Source organism: Macrobrachium rosenbergii, chromosome 40, assembly GCF_040412425.1.
Source record: "Macrobrachium rosenbergii isolate ZJJX-2024 chromosome 40, ASM4041242v1, whole genome shotgun sequence".
In the NCBI taxonomy this organism is placed as follows: domain Eukaryota; kingdom Metazoa; phylum Arthropoda; class Malacostraca; order Decapoda; family Palaemonidae; genus Macrobrachium; species Macrobrachium rosenbergii.
The window spans coordinates 16,099,742-16,122,665 of record NC_089780.1 but is presented as its reverse complement, the minus strand read 5'-3'; the positions used below and the strand labels follow the sequence as shown (position 1 = coordinate 16,122,665).

The window sequence follows — 22,924 nt, the reverse complement described above, 5'->3', positions numbered from 1 at the left end:
CGACGACAAGATATAAACGGATCTTACCCACTGAGCACAGAAGAATGCTGAAACTGCAAAAATTTGTCTTTCGTTCAAAATGCTTTGTAAGAAACTATAACTGCTAATTTAGTTTTTTTCCTTCTCTATGCTCGTTCTTTGCCCTTTTGTACATTAGAGCATTCTGTTCCATAAAACTTTCTTGTGGATGTTCTGTAATAATAATATTAATAATAATAATGATAATAATAATAAATGCCTGTTATAATCTACACATATTGTCATGAATAAGCCGAAGTTCCATTATGTGGCGACTGACATCAAATCATTTTGCCAAGTATCTACGTCAAAGATGCTCCCAGCTTCGCTCCACTCAGGTCTCCCCCTGTAATTAAATAATTAATTAATTAAGATATGTTAATTATAGATGTACGAAACAAAGACTATTATTATAATCTTGCATCTGGCAGATATTGACGAAACGTCAGTTGAGATCAACTTACCAAGAGATTCCCTCCGCTGACCCAATTTCCGCCTTGTACAAGTTCGCCAATTGCATTCTCTCCTGAGGCGAAGTTGGCGCCAAGGAGGTCGGCAGGACGATGGAGTAGTGGACTCTGACTCCTGACTCCTTCAGCTGAAGTATTAATTTCGTTGGGTCGTCTCGGCATCTCGGAAAGAATACGGTTCCCAGCTCGCTGTTGGATGGTAGTTAGTGGTTCGTGAAATCTAGGCTGTCAGATCTAGCACTGGAGGGCACTTTTGGCCATTCAGCACTCATGACAATGAAAAGAGGGGGTTTTAGAAGGCTTGGACAGCAAGGTTGAAAAGAGGGGGTTTTAGAAGGCTCGGACAGCAAGATAGTAAAAAGAGGGAGTTTTAGAAGGCTTGGACAGCAAGATAGTGAAAATAGGGAGTTTCAGAAGGCTTGGACAGCAAGATTGAAAAGAGGGGGTTTTAGAAAGCTTGGACAGCAAGATTGAAAAGAGTGGGTTTTAGAAGGCTTGGACAGGAAGATTGAAAAGAGTGGGTTTTAGAAGGCTTGGACAGCAAGATAGTAAAAAGAGGGAGTTTTAGAAGGCTTGGACTGCAAGATAGTGAAAATAGGGGGGTTTAGAAGGCTGGACAGTGAAAATAGGGAGTTTCAGAAGGCTGAACAGTGAAAATGGGGAGTTTTAGAAGCCTGGACAGTGAAAATAGGGAGTTTTAGCAGGCTGGACAGTGAAAACAGGGAGTTTTAGAAGGCTGGACAGTGAAAATAGGGAGTTTTAGAAGGCTGGAGAGCAAGATAGTAAAAAGAGGGAGTTTTAGAAGGCTTGGACTGCAAGATAGTGAAAATAGGGGGTTTTAGAAGGCTGGACAGTGAAAATAGGGAGTTTTAGCAGGCTGGACAGTGAAAACAGGGAGTTTTAGAAGGCTGTACAGTGAAAATAGGGAGTTTTAGAAGGCTTGGACAGCAAGATAGTAAAAAGAGGGAGTTTTAGAAGGCTTGGACTGCAAGATAGTGAAAATAGGGGGTTTTAGAAGTCTGGACAGTGAAAATAGGGAGTTTTAGAAGGCTGGAGAGCAAGATAGTAAAAGAGGGAGTTTTAGAAACTGCAAGATAGTGAAAATAGGGGTTTTAGAAGGCTGGACAGTGAAAATAGGGAGTTTTAGCAGGCTGGACAGCAAGATAGTAAAAAGAGGAAGTTTTAGAAGGCTTGGACTGCAAGATAGTGAAAATAGGGAGTTTTAGAAGGCTGGACAGCAAGATAGTAAAAAGAGGGAGTTTTAGAAGGCTTGGACTGCAAGATAGTGAAAATAGGGGGTTTTAGAAGGCTGGACAGTGAAAATAGGGAGTTTTAGCAGGCTGGACAGTGAAAACGGAGTTTTAGAAGGCTGAACAGTGAAAATAGGGAGTTTTAGAAGGCTTGGACAGCAAGATAGTAAAAAGAGGGAGTTTTAGAAGGCTTGGACTGCAAGATAGTGAAAATAGGGGGTTTTAGAAGGCTGGACAGTGAAAATAGGGAGTTTTAGCAGGCTGGACAGTGAAAACAGGGAGTTTTAGAAGGCTGGACAGTGAAAATAGGGAGTTTTAGAAGGCTTGGACACCAAGATAGTAAAAGAGGAGTTTTAGAAGGCTTGGACTGCAAGATAGTGAAAATAGGGGTTTTAGAAGTCTGGACAGTGAAAATAGGGAGTTTTAGAAGGCTGGAGAGCAAGATAGTAAAAGGGGAGTTTTAGAAGGCTTGGACTGGATAGTGAAAATAGGGGTTTTAGAAGGCTGGGCAGTGAAAATAGGGAGTTTTAGCAGGCTGGACAGCAAGATAGTAAAAAGAGGGAGTTTTAGAAGGCTTGGACTGCAAGATAGTGAAAATAGGGAGTTTTAGAAGGCTGGACAGCAAGATAGTAAAAGAGGGGAGTTTTAGAAGGCTGGACTGCAAGATAGAGAAAATAGGGGTTTTAGAAGGCTGGACAGTGAAAATAGGAGTTTTAGCAGGCTGGACAGTGAAAATAGGAGTTTTAGAAGGCTGAACAGTGAAAATAGGGAGTTTTAGAAGGCTGGAGAGCAAGATAGTAAAAGAGGGAGTTTTAGAAGGCTTGGACTGCAAGATAGTGAAAATAGGGGTTTTTAGAAGGCTGGACAGTGAAAATAGGGAGTTTTAGAAGGCTGGACAGTGAAAATGGGAGTTTTAGAAGGCTGGACAGTGAAAATAGGGAGTTTTAGCAGGCTGGACAGTGAAAACAGGGAGTTTTAGAAGGCTGGACAGTGAAAATAGGGAGTTTTAGAAGGCTGGACAGTGAAAACAGGGAGTTTTAGAAGGCTGGACAGTGAAAACAGGGAGTTTTAGCAGGCTGGACAGTGAAAACAGGGAGTTTTAGAAGGCTGGACAGTGAAAACAGGGAGTTTTAGAAGGCTGGACAGTGAAAACAGGGAGTTTTAGAAGGCTGGACAGTGAAAACAGGGAGTTTTAGCAGGCTGGACAGTGAAAACAGGGAGTTTTAGAAGGCTGGACAGGAAACAGGGAGCTTTAGAAGGCTGGACAGTGAAAACAGGGAGTTTTAGAAGGCTGGACAGTGAAAACAGGGAGTTTTAGAAGGCTGGACAGTGAAAACAGGGAGTTTTAGAAGGCTGGACAGTGAAAACAGGGAGTTTTAGAAGGCTGGACAGTGAAAACAGGGAGTTTTAGCAGGCTGGACAGTGAAAACAGGGAGTTTTAGAAGGCTGGACAGTGAAAACAGGGAGTTTTAGCAGGCTGGACAGTGAAAACAGGGAGTTTTAGAAGGCTGGACAGTGAAAACAGGGAGTTTTAGAAGGCTGGACAGTGAAAACAGGGAGTTTTAGAAGGCTGGACAGTGAAAACAGGGCGTTTTAGAAGGCTGGACAGTGAAAACAGGGAGTTTTAGCAGGCTGGACAGTGAAAACAGGGAGTTTTAGAAGGCTGGACAGTGAAAACAGGGCGTTTTAGAAGGCTGGACAGTGAAAACAGGGAGTTTTAGCAGGCTGGACAGTGAAAACAGGGAGTTTTAGAAGGCTGGACAGTGAAAACAGGGAGTTTTAGCAGGCTGGACAGTGAAAACAGGGAGTTTTAGAAGGCTGGACAGTGAAAACAGGGAGTTTTAGAAGGCTGGACAGTGAAAACAGGGAGTTTTACAAGGCTGGACAGTGAAAATAGTTTTAAAGGCTGGAGAAAACAGGGAGTTTTAGAAGGCTGGACAGTGAAAACAGATAGTGAAAATACAGAGAGTTTTAGAAGGCTGGACAGTGAAAACAGGGAGTTTTAGAAGGCTGGACAGTGAAAATAGGGAGTTTTAGAAGGCTGGACAGTGAAAACAGGGAGTTTTAGCAGGCTGGATAGTGAAAATAGGGAGTTTTACAAGGCCGGACAGCAAGATAGTGAAAATAGTGACTTTTAGAAGGCTTGGACAGCAAGATAGTGAAAATAGGGAGTTTTAGAAGGCTGGACAGCAAGATAAAGAGATCCAGAAACTAGAGGAGACACAGGACAAGGATCTGATGCTGGAACTGGAAGAAAACCCCCACAATTATATTTGGAAGCAACAGTTAGTTTTGTTGGACAGAAACATTGAAGAAAGGAAGTGGAAATGGAGGCAAAGTGCACCCTTTAATAATGCGCACAGTGCACCACGTGAGGTGCACTGACGACAATACCACCCTTCAATGTCTGTTAGATGTTGAATAATGAAAAAAATGATTTTTTTCTCTCTCCTTTTAAATATAATGTTGTGATTGAGACATTGTGTAAATATGAAAGTGTTTTTTGCAAGTCACTAATAAAAAAAGTGAAAGTTTCCGAATGTCATACTTTAGTTAAGTATCATTGCCTTCTTTGTGTAGCGATGATAAAATATATTGATCTGACGATTAAATTATTCAACAAGATGTTGTCAATTCAGTGCCCGTTATTCACACGAAAACATTTATGTGGGCTTAAAACTTGTTGCGCTTTATTGGTTCATGTGTGCAGTTATAGCTCCCCCTCTCTCTCTCTCTCTCTCTCTCTCTCTCTCTCTCTCTCTCTCTCTCTCTCTCTCTCTCTCTCTCTCTCTCTCTAAATTATTATATATAATATATATATATATATATATATATATATATATATATATATATATATATATTTATATATATATATATATATATATATAGAGAGAGAGAGAGAGAGAGAGAGAGAGAGAGAGAGAGAGAGAGACACCTGAATACATTGTATATATATATAATGTATATGTATATATATTTAGACATACATATATATAGATAGATAGGTAGATATATATATATATATATATATATATATATATATATATATATAAATTATATATATACATAATATATATACATATATACTGTATATGTGTGTGTGTGTTTTTGTATCTATCTTTCTATCTATCTGCATATATCTATATATAAATATACATATTTACATGTATATGTGTTCATCTGTCTTTCTATATATATATATATATATATATATATATATATATATATATATATATATATACATATATATACATATATGTACATATATGTACTGTATGTATGTATGTGTATATATATATATATATATATATATATATATATATATATATAAATATATATATATATATATATATATATATATATATAAAACATACACATATACATATACACTGCTCTATCGGCACACCTGAAAAATAACGCAGCTAATTGAGGCATACACAAAGACAACAGCCAACATAATCATACCCACCCAGAGTCGGTGGGCATGAGGCTCTTGGCAATCTCGCATCCTTTCCTCCTGGTGGTCATCTCGAGGTCGGGAAGGAAAAGCGAAGGATACGAAAGGATTCCCACATTGATCGGAACGAGGAGGTGCTTGCTCACAGCCGAGATGGAATTGATAGATAGGCCTGTAAAGTAACAATAAGAGCGCTGATAATATTTGGTTTGATAGTGAAACAGAATGATGACAATGATCAGAACGTTAGGTGAAGGGAATTGGAAATTAGTAATGGTAATGAAATTGTAATAAAAGAAATAACGATAACGAAGAAAATAGTAGTCGTGATAGTGACATTACAACGTTAAAGTCGGTAATAATAGATTTGATATGTCAGTGCTTGACGGTTACTAAAGCAAATGTAACATCAGTAGTTAACCTGGACAGATTTAATTTTTAGGGCATTATCTAGCGTTGGTGCCTCATCTGCTCCTCTGGTGGCTATGAAGATGTAGCAGTCCTTCTCACTGAACTGCAAACACCCGAATGAGCAATAGATTTACCACAAAATTGGTTACAGAGCTGCCTACTGACAGAAACAGACCCACTCAGAGGATCATAGTTAGCGGGGTAAGACAGGAGACATCCTGGAGAGATTATTGCTGAGGGTCTTCAACCAACTACCTTTGTGATAAGGACTAGCACTGCCCTAGGAGATCAAAGGAATTGAGGACAAGTACGGTTTATATAAATTTATATGTTCGGAAGAGGCACGACCCTGAGAAGGCAGTTTCAAGCCCACCACGACAATCTGTTCACTGGGGGTATTGCCATGGCTCGTCACTGTAGGCATTACTTGAGGTTCTTTGCAACGTCCCTTCGGCCCTTAGGCAGCCCCTACTCCTTTTATCAATTGATTTCCTCTTTCTTCCATCTTACTTTCCACCCTCTACTATCAATTGATTCCAAGTGCAACTGCGAGGTTTTCCTCCTTTTCACTGGCAATTTCAGTTTCAGCGCTGAATGACCTCATAGGTTCCATTGTTTGGCCGTTGGCCTAAATTGTATATTCTCTGTATACTCTCTCATAAGTGGCTTGGGGTGCTGAAGAGGTGGGCGTTGCCTCCTTCAGTCCAAGCAGAGAACGTATTGCAAGCTCCACCCTGTGACTGTGGAGCAAGGGGGTCATGCCTTGTGCCCCAGTGTGACTGAATTGATTAACTTTCGTTGTTTATTTTCACGTGTATGCTTGAATGTTGCTTTGAAATCTTTCATTTTTTTTAACCTTACTTAGCTAGGCCTTGTCTTGTGAATCTTTATCAAAGATCATCCCAATGAGACTGATTTGTGTATATTTTCCCTATGCTTGAATTTTCTTTCTAAGTCGTTCATTTTTACACTTTCCTGGCATCTACGTTGGAATGGAATTTCGTTAAGGAAATATTGCAGCACTAATGAAAGGCCTGGGCTGCCAGCCGAAGCAGTTGTCGATAATGAATAATAAGTGGAATAATGGATAGTAAGTGGAACAACGTAGCGATGATTTAAATCTTTTTCCTCAAAGGTTTCGCTCTGGAAAAAGGGAGGGATGAAGGAAATAAAAATGTGCTGTCCTAAAACGATAGATGCAATATGTGCATTAGCATTCAGTAAGAATCATATAAGAGAAAGACTGTGCCCAGTATATATATATATATATATATATATATATATATATATATATATATATATATATATATATATATTTTTTTTTTTATTTATTTATATGGAAATGGGAAACATTGCTGTCAGCCAACATAGAACAAGCAGCTGAAGGAGACGTTAAGAACTGTTTATTCATTTATTATGAAGTCGGACATTTCGAGAACACAGTCTCATTTTTAAAGCTGAAAATACAATAATGAAATACAAAAAAAAAAAAAAAAAATTACCAAGTAAATATTAAGAATTAACAGATGAAACGTATAAAACAGATCGCTGCCTTTCAGGAGGGGAACTGAGGAACTAATGACACCAAACACAAGGTATAGTCTTCCTGAAAGGTATTGATCAGTTTTATTTATTAATTCTTAATGTTTTACTTGGTAAATTTCATCAGTCTGAATAGTTTTTTTTACATTTTTTACTTTTCATTATTGTCCTTGCAGCTTTGAAAATAACCGGATAAATAGTTTGTTCTGTATGTGTATATATGTAAATGTGATACATATATGTTTATGTATATATGTGTGTGTATGTGTGTGTGTATAGCCTGCCCGGACAAACCTCAGGTACGGAGTACTTAGGTTCCAATTTCTTATATGACTTTTGTAGGTGAATGGCTAATTCTCTGGCCTCTCATTTGAAGGACCGGGGTTTGTCCTGATGTAAGTCAGAAATTTATTTCTGTGAAACACGTTGTCATGTGTTCATTATATATATATATATATATATATATATATATATATATATATATATATATATATATATATATATATATGTTATATATATATATATGTGTATGTATATATATATGTATGTATGTATGTATGTATGTATGTATATGTGTATATATGTATGTATGTATGCATGTATGTATGTATGTATTTCTACATGATCTGCTTTGATTCAGCTCCAGTAGCCCACGCACGGAATTTTAAATGAATATGAATAATAGTCTCAAAGACGTAGAACCTTTTAAACACTGTAAGTTGTGACCCAGTCACCGTGATGGCCAAGTCCTGTCTTGCATGCGATTGACATTGCAACCGAGAATTTTCACTTAACGACGCATTCAGACAGAATACATGCAAGACATGAAGAATAATTTATTTGGCTACGGGAAAATGCCTCAAGACGCACGTCACGTGACGCTGACGTCATCCCACGTTCAGGCATGTAGGTTTTGTAGCGTGAAGTTTCAGCACGTTATGTCTGCCACAAGATCGATCAGCAAATTAATAATATAATAGTAATAATAACAGTATTAGTAATAGTTCAGGAAGCCCAGATTGTCATTACATGACAGCGAAAACCTGAAATCAATTTCGAGTGAAATGAACGAGTGAATTGACTCCAAATTAACGAAAACAGAAAGAGAACAAAGAAAGTCGGGCGATCATACTCACTCAGAGTCCGCAGGCCGTGTTTTCCGGAGAGAACCACTTCCTTCAGAGGCCTGAAGGCGTCGTTGTCGCTGATGCTCGCGTGCAGACTACGCAGAGAAGTCGGGACGGTCGAAATGCTGTCCAGTTGGCCCGTGTATGACGTCACTTGGCACCTGAGGAGCACGATTTGAGAATGTGCCAACAAAGGAAGACGTAAATATAATTTTGCTGTCAAGTAAAAACAGTTGTTTATATAAGAATAGATGAGTTGACAATGAGGAAAAAAAGATTGGGAAAAGATGACAGGCTCTGTTCAAGGGATAGGATAGAGGAAAAACCACAAGTAAAATGTATAATAGCGTCTTTTAATAGGTCAGTTAACAAAGAGGAGAAAAATATGTAGGGAGAAAAGATGGGGAGAGACTCTGTTGAATGATTTTGAGTACAGAGAAAGGTCGCAAATATAAGTGTAATACATAATAGGGGTCATTTGCCAGTGGTCTGACCCCATTATCATTTAAATCTGATGACAGGTGGACAGATAAGCTTTCAGAAGAAGGAGAGTGATGTAGAATAAAACCATCCAGATCGGCATGCAGTTATAGAGAAGTATAGAGTAGGTAGAGATTCATGAATGGGATGTTTCTGTGTGTGGCAGACGCAACAGCTGCCTATATATTATATCTATACCTGTCTGCCTATATATCCATCTATCTATCTATCTCTGTCCATTGTATTAAACTTTGTTTATGTAAGATGCCACGAAGGAGAATTGAAACAAAAAGGTGTGATCATGACAAGTTTCTTCTATTTAGACATCTTCAGTTATCCTGAAGATGTCTAAGTGGATGTAACTGGTCAGGATCCCACTTCGAAATGGTATTTTCCATTACGCGTTCCTGTGATTATTTACATATATATGCGGTCGAAATGTACGAGAACCATACTCACCTCTGAAAGACTTCATTAATTGCGTTGACCGTTGCATCCGTAAAAGTCCCTGACCTCCGAAAGTTACAGGACATCTCAAGATCAACATTCATCCGCAATCTGCTGACTTCATTGAGCAAGGGGGTGGTATCCGAATTCCCATTTTCTATAATCACCCTGATCTTTTCCGTGAACGAATCCTCCATAAAGTTTGGCAGAGAAGCGAAAAAGTTACTATAGAGTTCCAGGCTGTCATCATTTATGCTGATGTCCTTTCTGACGTATTCTAATTTGGTGATCGTCAGTTGCTTATCGTGAATCAGTTTGAGTAAGCCTTGAATGGCATCCAGGCTTTTACAAAGGCTTATATCAACGTTGGCACGAAATGCACCTTTCTCCAGCTTCGGTAGAGACATAAGCAGTTCCATGAGCTCCTCTTCATTGTCGTCAGTTATAGTAATGGTGCGTTCGTTTGTCTCCAGATTTCCAACAACCATTCCTCTGTCACTAATCATCTCGAGGAGTCCTTTAACGTCTTTCAGGTTTTTTTCAACATTAATGGTTACTTTCCCCTCAAAAGCCCCCTCCTCAAGCAAAGGCAAAACTGAAAAAAATTCTGTGTAGGATTCTAAGCTGCTGTTTGTTATAGAAATATTTTCTTCATTCATTCTCAGTGTTCTTATGTGGAAGTTCTTATCTCTGATCAGCTTCAGCAGGTCTTTACACCCAGCCAAGTTACTCTTTACATCAACTTCAATTCTCCCCAGAGAAGCTAGGGAAGACTCCTCATCAATTTTTGACAAATAGGAAAATATTTCCATGTATTCCTGAATCTTATCTTCAGTTATGGAAATGGCCCCATCCTTTAACACCAAGTGCCCTGTCAAAAATTGTTTATTGCTGATCATCTTCAACAGGTCTTTAATCTCGATTAAGTCTCTTTTCATGCTTAGATAGATCTTCCCTCCACAGACAACTTCTTCAAACTCAGGCAAAGATGCGATAATATCAGAATATTCCTGAGTGTTATTGTCACATATGATGATACCATCAACCAGTTTAATTTTCCCAACTGCGAATCCTTTATTCTTGAGCTGCTTCATTAGATATTTATATAGCAAAAGGTTGACTTTGTCCTCAAAGTCAACTTTCACACACTGAGCATCTTCCTCTGAGATCATGAGGTCCTGTACAAAACTGACGTATTTCAAAAAGTTTTGGTTTGTTATTATTATGTTTCTGACTTTGAACTGGAAATAGTTCACTAGTGTCGTCAAGCCATATCCGTTTTCCATGTTCCTTTTCATACAGAGACTCACACCTACGTTGTTATCAAGGGGAGTTTTGCAAACAGGCGACAACGATTTCAGCAGCAATATGTACTCAGCCAAATTGTCATCCTCAATTTTGAGGTCCTTAACTTGCAGCTTTCTTATGTAGAATTTGTTCTTTTTGATATCATTTAGGATGTTTCCTAGGTCAAATATATCTGTATTGGGACATAGCAGTTCTACTTCGCAGTCACTAACACATTTTGGAGGAAACTTGAAAGTATTCAGCACTGCGCCATATTTGCTGAGATTGCTTTCATTAATCAGAAGTTTCCTTACTCTCATGTGGAGGTGAGTAATTAGTTGCAATAACTCCCCACTTTCAGCAAAATCACCTTCCATGTTAAGGTTTACCGCTGTTTGTACAGCATCTTGCTGAAGGCATGGGAAAGATCTAAATGCAGCAATGTACTCATTGGCATTTGAGTTATCTATTTCAGAATCATTTGCCTTCAAAGTTCTGATAATGAAGTTATTTTTCTTAATCTGCTTCACAACTTCGGTTGTTCTTAAGAGGTCTCCATCTATACACACATCAACATCCACCTTTGACTTATCAGAATGAAGTATCTCCAGGTTCCTTAGCATTATTGCATAATCATCAATATTATTTTCAGTTATCAATATTCTCTTTAGCTTGAAATGACAGGAATGGATGAGTTCCAGCAGGTTGTGAGACCCATTTAAATCTCCTTTAACCTTGATGTCCACTTTCACATTGCCGATATCCTTCCCTGGTCTTTTGAGAGCTTTCATGAGAGACTTATAAGCGTAGAGTGAGGAATCTGTTATCTCAATCGCATTCCCTAGAATCTTGGGTTGCTTACAAATGAAGGAGGCGACGTAGGCGTCACATTCTACAGAATTTAGGATGGAGATCCAAGACTCCTTGTCCCTCACCCCAGACTCCTGAAGGATGTTCAGTGCCTCTAACTTGTTTCTCTCTTTGATCTCCTGTTTCTCCAAGGAAAACATCCCTATCAGACAGATGAAAACATTTTGAAATTTTGGCAGGTCATAAGTGGATGAGCCGTGTAGTTCTACAAACATTCTGTGGATGATTGATGACGCCCTGTATTTTGGGATTATGTACCCGAGAGTTTTAGCTGTAAACCCAATTTGATCTTTGCTCATTGAACTTTCCAGCCTCTCCTTGGTATAGTTGCAGATATCTTCACTTGCATCTGGAAGGACCTTCTTCTTGAGTAAGAGCTCGTTAATGCATTTTTGAATGTCCTCAATATCATAGCTGTGCTCTTTACCCATTAGTTCCATCCAAATGTACAAAGCTGACAGATAGTCCTGTAGACCCTTGTGAGGGAAACTGTAGACAATGTCTGAACCAGGTATGCGCTGGAGAAAAGCTCCTATCATTTCTTGACTGGGAACTGCGTTTATACTACATACTTTCTCGAATCTCTCATAAGATTCTGATGGCAGGTTGATGTGGTCATTTTTCAATCCTATTATGGCTTCTTTTCCCAAACTGTATAAGAAATTTTCTATTCGTTTGTTAAGATCTTCTTCATCGAGAGATTGCGTGGTTTCGTTAGACCTGAGACGTTCTTTTAGCTTTTGTTTCTGAAGTTTTAGTATCTCAGTGTACAGTTTTGGAGCAGTGTTGATGTTTGTCACATCCACATGACCATATACCCAAAGGATTGTGAGTAAAGTTAGGTTGTATGGTACCCTCCATAAGTCCTCTAATCGATGCTCTGTCTTTTTCAGATATTTCAAAAGTCCTTCGATATTCCGGCTATCTGGCACAAGTTTTGAAATTTCACTGTGGTATTTCTTGACAAACTCATACTTCTTTTGTGAGGGGATGCCTACCAGAAGAAGATGCTTCATTTTGATGTCATGGCACAACAATTTTTTCTCTATAAATCTCATTTTCTCAGGTCTAGTTGTGATCATGAGCGTGAAGCTAAAACTCTTTTTAAGATACAACAGTTCATCAAAGAGTTGTGCTGATGAGCTGTTAAGTTCATCCAAGCCATCTAAGATAACTAAGATTTTCTGCCGAAGCAGAACCTTCTTCAAATCACCAGACTTGAAGTCTTTTGACACTGTGGGCATGAGATGATGTAACAGATCATCAAAGGACCTCATAGCGGTGTTCCTCATTTGGGCTTTTAAGAGATGGGCATGACTCGTAAGATGCTGCATGGTGCTCTGCTTTGTTCTCCAGTCCTTTATCACCTTTTTGGTTAGTGTGGTCTTGCCTGTACCTGCAGGACCACTGATCACAATGACTGAATCTGTTTTTTGATGTGTATCGGACAATAAATCATCATAGGTAGTTGGCTCCTCTTGCCCGGTTTTCAGTTGACCTTTCAGCTTCAATTCAGTATAAATATCATCCAATGGGAGACTGATTTTAGCAAGATGGTTTACTGTGCTCACTCGATCTTCAAAGATCTTGTCATACTGTTCTAAAACATCTTTAACTCCTTCATCGTTAACGTAGTCGATCTGTGCTTCGAAAAATAGTTGATTTTTGTATTCCTCAAAGCTCCTGGGCTCAAAATCTTCATAGAGGTAAAGTTTGATGTTTGATTCAACAAAAGAAATTTCCTTGTTGACAATTGCTTCAGGAATGTTATATAGCTGCCCACTAAACTTGAGAATCTTGGTCAGTTGTTCTTTGAGCTCTGTTGCCTCACGGATCAATTGCTCATTAGTGTAACTAGGCTGTTCATGTGCAAGTTTGTTCCTTTTATTCTTGATAATTGTGAGAAGTGACTCAATACTTGCCTGGTCCTTATTTTTCCAGTTTTCATCTTCTGCCTCTGCCAGGCCGTGACTTCCGTTCCTTAGGCAGTAATACAGCAGTGTGATGTCAAATGAATGTCCTTGAGGGTCAGAAATAATAGTTATTTTCTGTTCCTCAAATAGCCTTTTCAAAAATTTTGTGTCATCAATACCTTGGCTTTTATAAAATTCCAGTAGAGATGCATTATGCAATCTGGCAGAAGATCCCTTTTCAAAGACAAAGTGTAGGACTTTAGTTGCAACTTTCTTGTGAATGCTGCCTAAACGGATAAGATTCTTCTCTTCTGTGCTGTACAGTGGGTGTGCCGAAGGACTAGTTGTTGAGTAGCTTGCCATCATCAAGTCTGGGCTTTCTGATCTGCAAGAAAATGAAAAATTAACATTCCAACATTCTGAGTAGTTATTCAGTAACTTCCATACACAAAAGATTTGCTGGTACGTGGGTTCCAAAAAGCTCGGAAAATTGTCTTAGTAAGACAAGTAAACCACACTCCCACATAGATGCACATGGCCATGCACATGCACAACACACACACAAACATATACAGGTGAAATAGTTAGCGTGGGTGACAGGACGAATCAGCTGTAGTGATATGGTTTGAACATGTTTAGAGAATGGAGGACAGTCCTTAGGTGAAAAAGGCTGTAAGAGTATGAGCATGAAGTGACTGGTGCAGTGGAGGTTAGCCATATACTGTAGGTGGCTGACCATTGATTTGGCAGTTAAAGAATGAGCATGGCAGTGAGTAAGTGCTCGCTTGTGTTTTTCTCGTTAATCACCTCTAAGATAAAACAATATGTATATAGATATATATATATATTTATATACATATATATATATATATATGACGTATATATATATTTATATCCAGTATATATACATATGTATATAGATGTTGTGACATCGTGTTCTCTAAACCAAAGGCTCAGGTTCGAATCCTGGCCCTGGGCAGAAGCTCTTGTCAATTATAACTCCCTTTTGGGTGTAGGTTTTTTTCCAAGGTATAGTGAATTTGATGTTAAATGATATTGTTGCTAAATATATATATATAATATATATAACATGTTCAGAGTAGCACAGAATGGAAATACAGACACCACCCAGGACGGTCCTTTGTATGTTGAATTGTTGTAAATTGGTTACTATATTCTTCATGCCTATGTAAGTACAGTATGATACAAAATCAATACAGTACTGTACGTTTTTTCATCATAAAATACAATACACTGTGCAATGTACACACAGTATTGTATGTACAGAATAGACGTGTAAAACAAAATTTGAACTTACAGGTGGCAAAGGGGAGTGCTCTGAACACAGTTTTCATTTGCGATCCCGTTTCTTTGCATCTCTGAATGTTCGTAAGTTGAATGTTCTTAAGCAGGGTGGTGTCTGTATACATTTCACATAAGTTATTAATTGGTGTGAAATAGGTGGAACAAACTGATTGATGACATTTATTCCATCAATTAAGTGAATCTACAGACAATAAATTTCATATGCACATTTCTGATCAAGTTTACCCACCAAGCTTCTAGTACCTCAGCGTAAAAATTCACTTCTTCTAATTCGGTGGTTCTATTACAGATAAACCGATATCCCAAGGTGGGACGTTTGTGGTACTTGCAAAAAAAAAAAAAAAAAACCTATTTTGGTTGGGAGAAATTTACAAGAAAATCAGTGTTGATTTGCAGGATAGACTTTAAACGAGGCTCTCAAGTAAAATATACCCCATTCCAGTTCATTTATCACATAAAAAAGCAATACGTATTGCCTTAGCCAAGGAGATTATTAACTTATGTGCAAAGGCCAAGAAGCATGGATATAAACTCAAGAAAGAAAAGAGTAAATTAACAAGTAAATGAAAGAGCAAGAGAGTCTATGGTATCTCTGTCATATTACTGAAAAGAAAATTCTTTTTCGTTCTCAGTCTTCTAAATATCAGAGATCTGTACTGTACACAGTTTGTAGGCAAGACCTCCCAACTTTCATGTCGCTGGTGTGATAAAACTCATTTGGCTGCAAGAAAGGAGTTGGTCTCATCTATTGGGGCAAAGGCAATGCTATAAGGGAAGAAGCTGAGTATCTTAGAATTTAAGTTACAGAGGAACTTTTGGCTGCAGAAACAACACACTGTATTGTCTGCCAGATCAGATTCTGAAATAGGAGACATCTTAGCATAAGTACAGAGGGATGCCCATCTGGATCAGTTAATACAAGCTAACGTGTTTCCCTCAGGAATCTTTAATTGTATTGGCGATAACAAAACTGACCAATACAATGTGTTATTTCGAGTCTTCATTAAAGCATTGCTCTGCTGAAGATGAATGCTTCACAACAGAGCAGTTCACAGTAAATTTACAAGGCTACTAAAAACACAGCAATATGGTGGCATTTGAAGGTAAGAGAGAAACACTAAATACTGTTTCTTATAAATAAGGAACTCTGCTCTCAGAAACTATTATAAAGCTTACGGCCCTCGGCTTAGGAACTAATCGATATCATAACGACCGAGGTCTAAAGAATACCTTGTTCATAGGATACAACACAGACCAGTGATTTATCGCGTGGAAATGGTTGTATACAACGATGAAAATTTTTGTAAGATGTGTGTTTTTCTATACTACTTTTTCAAATACTACATATTTTTTATATGAAACGTGTAAATTCCTGGTATCAATATTAGTAATTAAATCCGTATCCTGTGAAAAACTAATAATATAATTAAATATTTAACAAGAGATAATGAACGTTCTGTATGGCTAGCTACAGAATGCTGGATCGGAAGATTAAACCCCCCAATCTGCCTGCGCGTGGTTAGACCTGGTATTCTTTCAGACCTTGGCAACGACCCTCAGTGAGGATCACATGAGATCCGTTGCTCGTGACACAATAGAGTATTCGAAATATTCAACGCAGATAGTGATGCCGTGATCCCGGAACTGTTGATACGGTTCCTATCCATATTAAACGAAAACAACGGAAGCACCGTCATGAGGTTTATCACGCCTATGTGTGAGACCTTTTGCGATCTTACAAACAAATAACAGTACTGTACATACAATCGTCTTGGGTTCTGAACTTGGACTGAAAACGAAAAAGTACTTCCTTCCAGCTTTATGCTGTAACTCAGATAACTCTTACTCTTTCGTTATGTGTATGGATAATGCATATTGCAGTGTTAAGTGGACTGAAATGGGAACATGTTTTATGAAGTCTGCGGCTTTTAACCAAGTGTGCATACATAGGCTACTTCGGTTCAACACTCGTTCAGATATGTTTCTGCAACCTGAAATAATTTTTTTTTTTTTCGAATAAATGCTCCACATCTTTGGATGTCCTTTCGTTATCTGAAAACTGTTCATTTACACAGAGGTGCTTCGGGTCTAAGTTTTACCAATAGTGTGCATCATGTGATAATTACGTTGACTACCATTTTGGATTTATTGTCTTCAAGTCGGCATAAATGTCAAGTTAAGTTCCAGAAACTGTGCACAAAATCTATACTTTTCTAAACTTTTGGGGTTCATTGTTGCTCTTACCTCGAAACTGGAGTCTTCTTTTTAACTGGTACCTGAGTTTATTCTGCGACGTTCAAGTACTTGTCTCCTTCCAAGGTGTAAGATATCCAACGCAAATTCCTTCTTCATCAAAACATCATATTCTCTTGTCACCACTTGCTTCTGAACATCATTTCCATCTTCTCGTTTTTCTCAGCAAACGATTAAGGTGAACACTTGACCATTAATGAATCCATATTCGTATTGTTCAGATGAATTTTGCTACAACCTTACCACCTGTTCGCAAGCATTAGCTAGCTGTACCAACAAGGCAGATATCCCGCAGTTCAACACAGACATTGTACTTGCTCTTGACTACTGTAAACCACTTATGTTATTCACCGCACCTTAATGACTAATGCGACGACAGCTATGTCTCGAGATTCACTGGTATCAATTGCATTTCCTCTGTTGACTTTCGCCGCGTGTACCCTGTTTTTACTTTTGAGGTATTTGAGCACTGCACAGGATGTATAGAAGCCAGAGTTGCCAGGTGGCGCAAGATCTTTAGGAGCCCCTCTCGATTTCATAACTATCAGCTGAAGAATATTAATTTTAAAATTTAATTTTAATATATTCTGTGGAGAGCTGGAATAGGGGCCAAGGATTGGGTGATTAGATTTTAAGGTGAAGCCGCATCCAAGATTTTCATTTTCGTTCACTTTCAGTTATCTCTGACGTTTTCATAATATTCGTCATTGTCATACTATAGATTTAAGAACACTAGATTTAGGTATTTTCGAAGCTTTTAGGGTTCATCCCCCTCCCCTACCTTTCTCCTCTCTCTCTCTCTCTCTCTCTCTCTCTCTCTCTCTCTCTCTCTCTCTCGGAAATCCCAGATAACAACAGCTCGTGCTGGGCAAATCCGGAATTACATAAGAATACAACGGTCGGTATTTTCATGACTCACGGCTTCTCGTAATGGCGTAATAGGTAAGGAAGAAACATTTGAATAGCTTGGGAGGTCGCCGAAATGTAAAAAGAAAGCATGAACCAATATTGTTATGTTGCACATACCTGCTTGTCATTTTAATTTCGGCATTACGTACCCTCCCTCGTAGGGGAGGTGTAGTGCCATCAGTGCACCTCACGGGGTGCACTGTAGGCATCACTTAAGGTTCTTTGTAGCGTCCCTTGGTCCCCTAACACCAACCCCTTTCATTCGTTTCACTATACCTCCTTTCATTATCTCTTTCCTCCATCTTACTTTCCACCCTCTTCTAACATTTGTTTCATAGTGCAACTGCGAGGTTTTCCTCTTGTTACACCTTTCAAATCTCTTACTCTCAGTTTCCCTTTCAGCGCTGAATGGCCTCATAGTTCCCAGCGCTTGTCATCAGGCCTAAATCTCACGTTCCAGATACTCCACCCTCGTCTTCGGGGCGTGTTTGGTAAGGGGAGCGAAGTCGGGTTACCAAGAGACTGAAAACAGTTGCTCATCTGCCAAAGAGTGGGTGGTGCCTTTAGATATGAATAACTTACTAACTCTTTACGAATAATTGATTGATTTATGGGTACTGTAACTGGCGACACAACATCTAGGTTGTTGACGCCATAATAAATTTAAATGGGAAACTAAAAAATGATTGAATAGATAAGTAACTTTAAAAGCAGTTTCATATGAGAAATGTCTAAAAAAATATATATATATATATTGTACATACATACTCACATACTGCGTATGTATATGATTCTTTACGAATAAAGAAAATAAAGCTCATATACGGATAAAGTTCCCCAAAATAAATATAAAGTTCACTCACGAACAAAATTTCCCAGAATGATGACAGCGGTGACATTGACATTTGCAGCAGGAAACATGACCAGTAAGCAGCCCCTCTCCTCCGACGCCACGTTCCCTCCCCCCCTCCCCCCTCCCCCCGCATGTGACCGTATCCTGCTGATGTATTGTCACATTATTAGTTTATGTGAATCTGCACATAAAGCGTAGCCCGCATAAACGTACAATTTTTTTCCGAGTGTGTCACTCCAGAAGCGTGTTATGCGCCGCTTTCGACGAAATTCATTTAGGAACAGGAACCCCATTCTTAAACATTCGGTAAAAATGTTGCATAAGGAAAAATCCCTTCCGTACGGGGTAGTGCCGTCATTGCACCCTTGCGGTGTACTGTAGGCATTGCTTAAGGTTCTTTGCAGCGTCTCTCCGGCCCCTAGCTGCAACCCAAACCCTTTTCATTCCTCTTGTCACACCTGTCAACCCTCCTCTACTGTCAATTTCCATTTCAGCTCTGAATGACCTCATAGGTCCCAGCGCTTGGCCTTTTGGCCAAAATTCCATTCCATTCCATTCTTAAACATTAGGTAAATAATGTGGCATAAAGTGAAATGTTATGCGGCGCCTCCATTATGGTCGAAAATTGCCTGTAATTCAGAGCGTTTTTCGCCTATAATGAACGAGTATTCAACATGTTTCTGGATTGATTAGGATAGATTGTCAGGCATCCAATCAATATGCGGCATGTAAGGTCACACAGCTTCGTAAACAAGATGTTATTGCGACTTGGAAGTTATTGATTGTCAATCGCGATTTACTCGGGTATTACAAAAAATGCCGCATAACATGTTTCTCGAGTGAATGATTTATGTGTTTTTTATACTGTTTGCTTTGGCTAAGCTGCCCGTCTGCCTGCTTGTGTGTGTGTGTGTGTGTGTGTGTGTGTGTGTGTTGGGGGCCGGATGTGTGTTTGGTATTTGGGTATTCCATATACCCAGGAAATAATTCTGAATTAATAGTTTCTATCAACGAATCTAGATAGCTTAATATCTCTGAGGACATGGCTGGCTTTTATCAGTAATGCGTGTGTACAATATTAATTATTATTATTCAGAAGATGAACCCAATTCATAAGGAACAAGCCCAAACGGGTCGTCGACTTGAAATTCACTAGGAAGAGAAGGTAAATGGAAGTAAAGAAAGTAGGGATCTCGGTTATTAAAATAAAAAAATAAATCGATAAATTAATAAATTGTTGAAAATGTATGAAAATGCGAGAGCCCAACAGTATCTGGTGATTCACTATCTCGGTTACGAACTTGATCGCCCTGTTGTGTTCCCCGATTAGTTTATCGAGATTTCTTCCCGTCTCCCTTACGTAAACCACATTGCAATCTTACAGTTGATGACGGTTTATCACGGGTCCGTCTTTTTATTTTAGAATTTTCATTTTATAAATACATTTACGGATAGTACTTACTTTAAAAGAGTTTTGAGTTAGATTAAAACCACAAAGATTTGTTGTTGCTCAAAAGCCGCAACTTCCAAGTTTTTCAGGGAATCTGTTGCAGCATATGATGGTAACCGTTATGCTTGACAGATGCAAAACGTTAAAAAAAATATATATAATAAATAAACGTGATAAGCCAAGACCTAAAGATATATAAAGAAGTTGGTGTTTTTGTTTTTGTTTACGACGAAATTCCTCCTCTGGGAACTTTTTTTCTTTTTCCTTTTTTATGAGGGTGGGGGTTGGGAGTTGAGGGGAAGGGGTCCTACCGAAATTCCTTCTCACCTTTGGGGTTTCCCGACTCCCTACAAACGCCAGAAATTCACCGAATGTCGCCATCTTTCCTGGTCTCCAACTTCCCACAACTTCCTACTGTCCAACCGGATCTTTCCTAGATTGTGACGCCCAAGGGTTTTAACCCGGTGGTCTATGTATCCACCTTTGCGGCTAAGTTAAGTATACTTTAGTTACACCAGACCACTGAGCTGATTAACAGCTCTCCTAGGGCTGGCCCGAAGGATTAGACTTATTTTACGTGGCTAAGAGCCAATTGGTTACTTAGCAACGGGACCTACAGCATATTGTGGAATCCGAACTACATTATAGCGAGAAATGAATTTCTTTCACCAGAAATAAATTCCTCTAACTCTTCATCAGCCGGCTGGGGAATTGAACTCCGAGTGACAGTCCGCAGCTCTACCGACTCACCCAACGAAGAGCTCACCTTTGCGACGTGTTTAGTACAAGCCCGTTGAGGATGACCGTAAAAACGGCATGTTTAGTACAAGCCCGTTGAGGATGACCGTAAAAACATAAACAGAAGACTGTAAATACCATAAAGATAATGACCCCTAAGAAATATTAGTCCTAGATAACGACCCCCAAACTTTTGTTGGGGGTCACTATCTAGGAAAGATCCGTCCAACCAGAATATGTAAGCACTCTCTGAATAGATTAATTTACAGATTTATCTATTTTTGTCTTTCATACCAGAAATGAATAAGAAGCGCTTACATACTTGTAATAAACAAGTAAATTTCCAGTGATAGAAATTGGACAAAGTACAGTTGATTGTGTCTCTATTGTTGCAGAGACAACAGCAGTCCTGACGTTTGAGAATAAGTATGAGACGTACCCATTAGAACTCCACTCATATCCGTCACTGTTGTAAACTATATATTACTTGTTTATGGATAAAAGCCTTTTTCATTCTTGACATACATTTATCCGTCGTATTGAGATACAGTATACTAGTATCCATTTCAGGGACAGCAAGTTATCGTTTTTCTCAAATATCTTTAAAACTAATTATTTGATCGAAATGGTACCTTGACACAGTGTACAAAACACCTCCCGCTAATTGTTGGCAACATAGTGCATTGTCAAATCGTTTTACTTGAGGCGTTTACTCTTGGCTTACGTGGTGTTGCCAAGCATTGCCAAACTATGCATATCCTCACCCCGTCCCTCCCTCTCCCTTCCCCTCCTTATCCCTCCCTCAACCCAAATTCCCGGCTTCCCCATCTCCGCCCCACCTTTCCTGTCTATGATGGATAGCGGTCGTACGATTGCATAGATTAGTCTTGCTGACTCATGCGACTTTGCCTTTAAAAGTCAAGAGTAAACACCTTAAATAACACCATTTGACAATGCACTATATTACCAGAAATTAGCGCGTGTGTGTCTGTGTGTGTGTATGTATGTATGTACAGTATGTATATGTGTATGTATATATATATATATGTGTGTGTGTGTGTATGTATATATATATATGTATATGTGTATCTATATGTATATATATAATATATATATATGTATGTATATATATATGTTAATATATTAATATATATATATATATATATATATATATATATATATAATATATATATATATGTAAGTATGTATGTATTATGTACTGTATGTATACAGCGTATTTGTTTCCCCCGAGGCACGATAATCCAGTTAACTTTAAATGAGTCGTTTTCTTTAATTATTCGGTAGGAAAGAAAACGCACAACAAATTCGAAGGCAAACTTGCAGAATTCCCAACATCACTGACCTTAACTAATACTACTACAGGGCTTATTAGTATACTGAGTCATCGATTTTTTTGTGATAAGGTGATATTGACATGATTAATATAGACAATGCTGTATTAATATAGACAATGCTTGTACTATGGCATTATGTACTTTCAGTAGGCTACTAAAAAATTGTTACCATTATGCATTTATAAAATTCTCCGCCGTCTGTCGGTTTAGTATTTGATTTATGAAATTTTTTCGTTACTCTGCCAAAAATGATGTGGATTAGATTACGAAATTCGTAATCACTTGTGCAGTTAAACGAGTTCTTATGTGCCTTTCATGAAGAAAATTACAATTTTCGTGTGTTAATTATTTTTTGAACTTGTAATCAGTTATGATAGGACGATTATTAAATTATATTTGACTGCCATTACTAAAAATACTACTACTGTTTTATAATCATTGTTGTAGTTATAATTTCCACCTTTAAGTGCTTAAGTTATGATTGAATTTATGAGATAAATGAACCTCGATGACACAACTCGTGAGTGTGCTAGAACCAGCGTCAAGAAGGTGGGCCTAATTTAAAATCAAATTTAACATTTTAAACCATGTAACGATTCCATTCTTCACCATATTGTTAATTCTCGATGAAAGAAGTGCTTAATTCATTTCAGCTTCTTGCGTGATTTTAATTGTGGGAAAATATTATATATTTGCCTTTTAGTGCTATTAGTTATTTATTATATGGATTACAAAACTGGGTTTCATATCTTTAGGCCCTTTCTTCTC

At 38.4% G+C, this 22,924-nt stretch overlaps 1 protein-coding gene across 3 annotated transcripts in view; it reads right to left on the bottom strand.

Moving 5' to 3' along the window:
• LOC136826170 (uncharacterized) overlaps positions 1-17,296 on the bottom strand; it is a 17,483-nt gene extending 187 nt beyond the window's left edge. The window contains exons 1-7 of one of the 3 annotated variants that reach the window (XR_010849533.1): positions 16,843-17,296; positions 9,215-13,657; positions 8,285-8,436; positions 5,208-5,367; positions 483-677; positions 299-364; positions 28-192 (exon numbers count right to left, since the gene is read on the bottom strand). Coding sequence is in view for 2 of the 3 variants with exons in the window: in XM_067083212.1 (XP_066939313.1) it covers positions 126-192; positions 299-364; positions 483-677; positions 5,208-5,367; positions 8,285-8,436; positions 9,215-13,638 (5,064 nt within the window). In the remaining variant the exon portion in view is untranslated. Of the gene's footprint in view, positions 365-482; positions 678-5,207; positions 5,368-8,284; positions 8,437-9,214; positions 13,658-16,842 lie in introns of all 3 variants that reach the window. The other 2 variants (XM_067083212.1, XM_067083213.1) reach the window with 2 other exon arrangements.
• Positions 17,297-22,924: the final 5,628 nt, after the last annotated feature.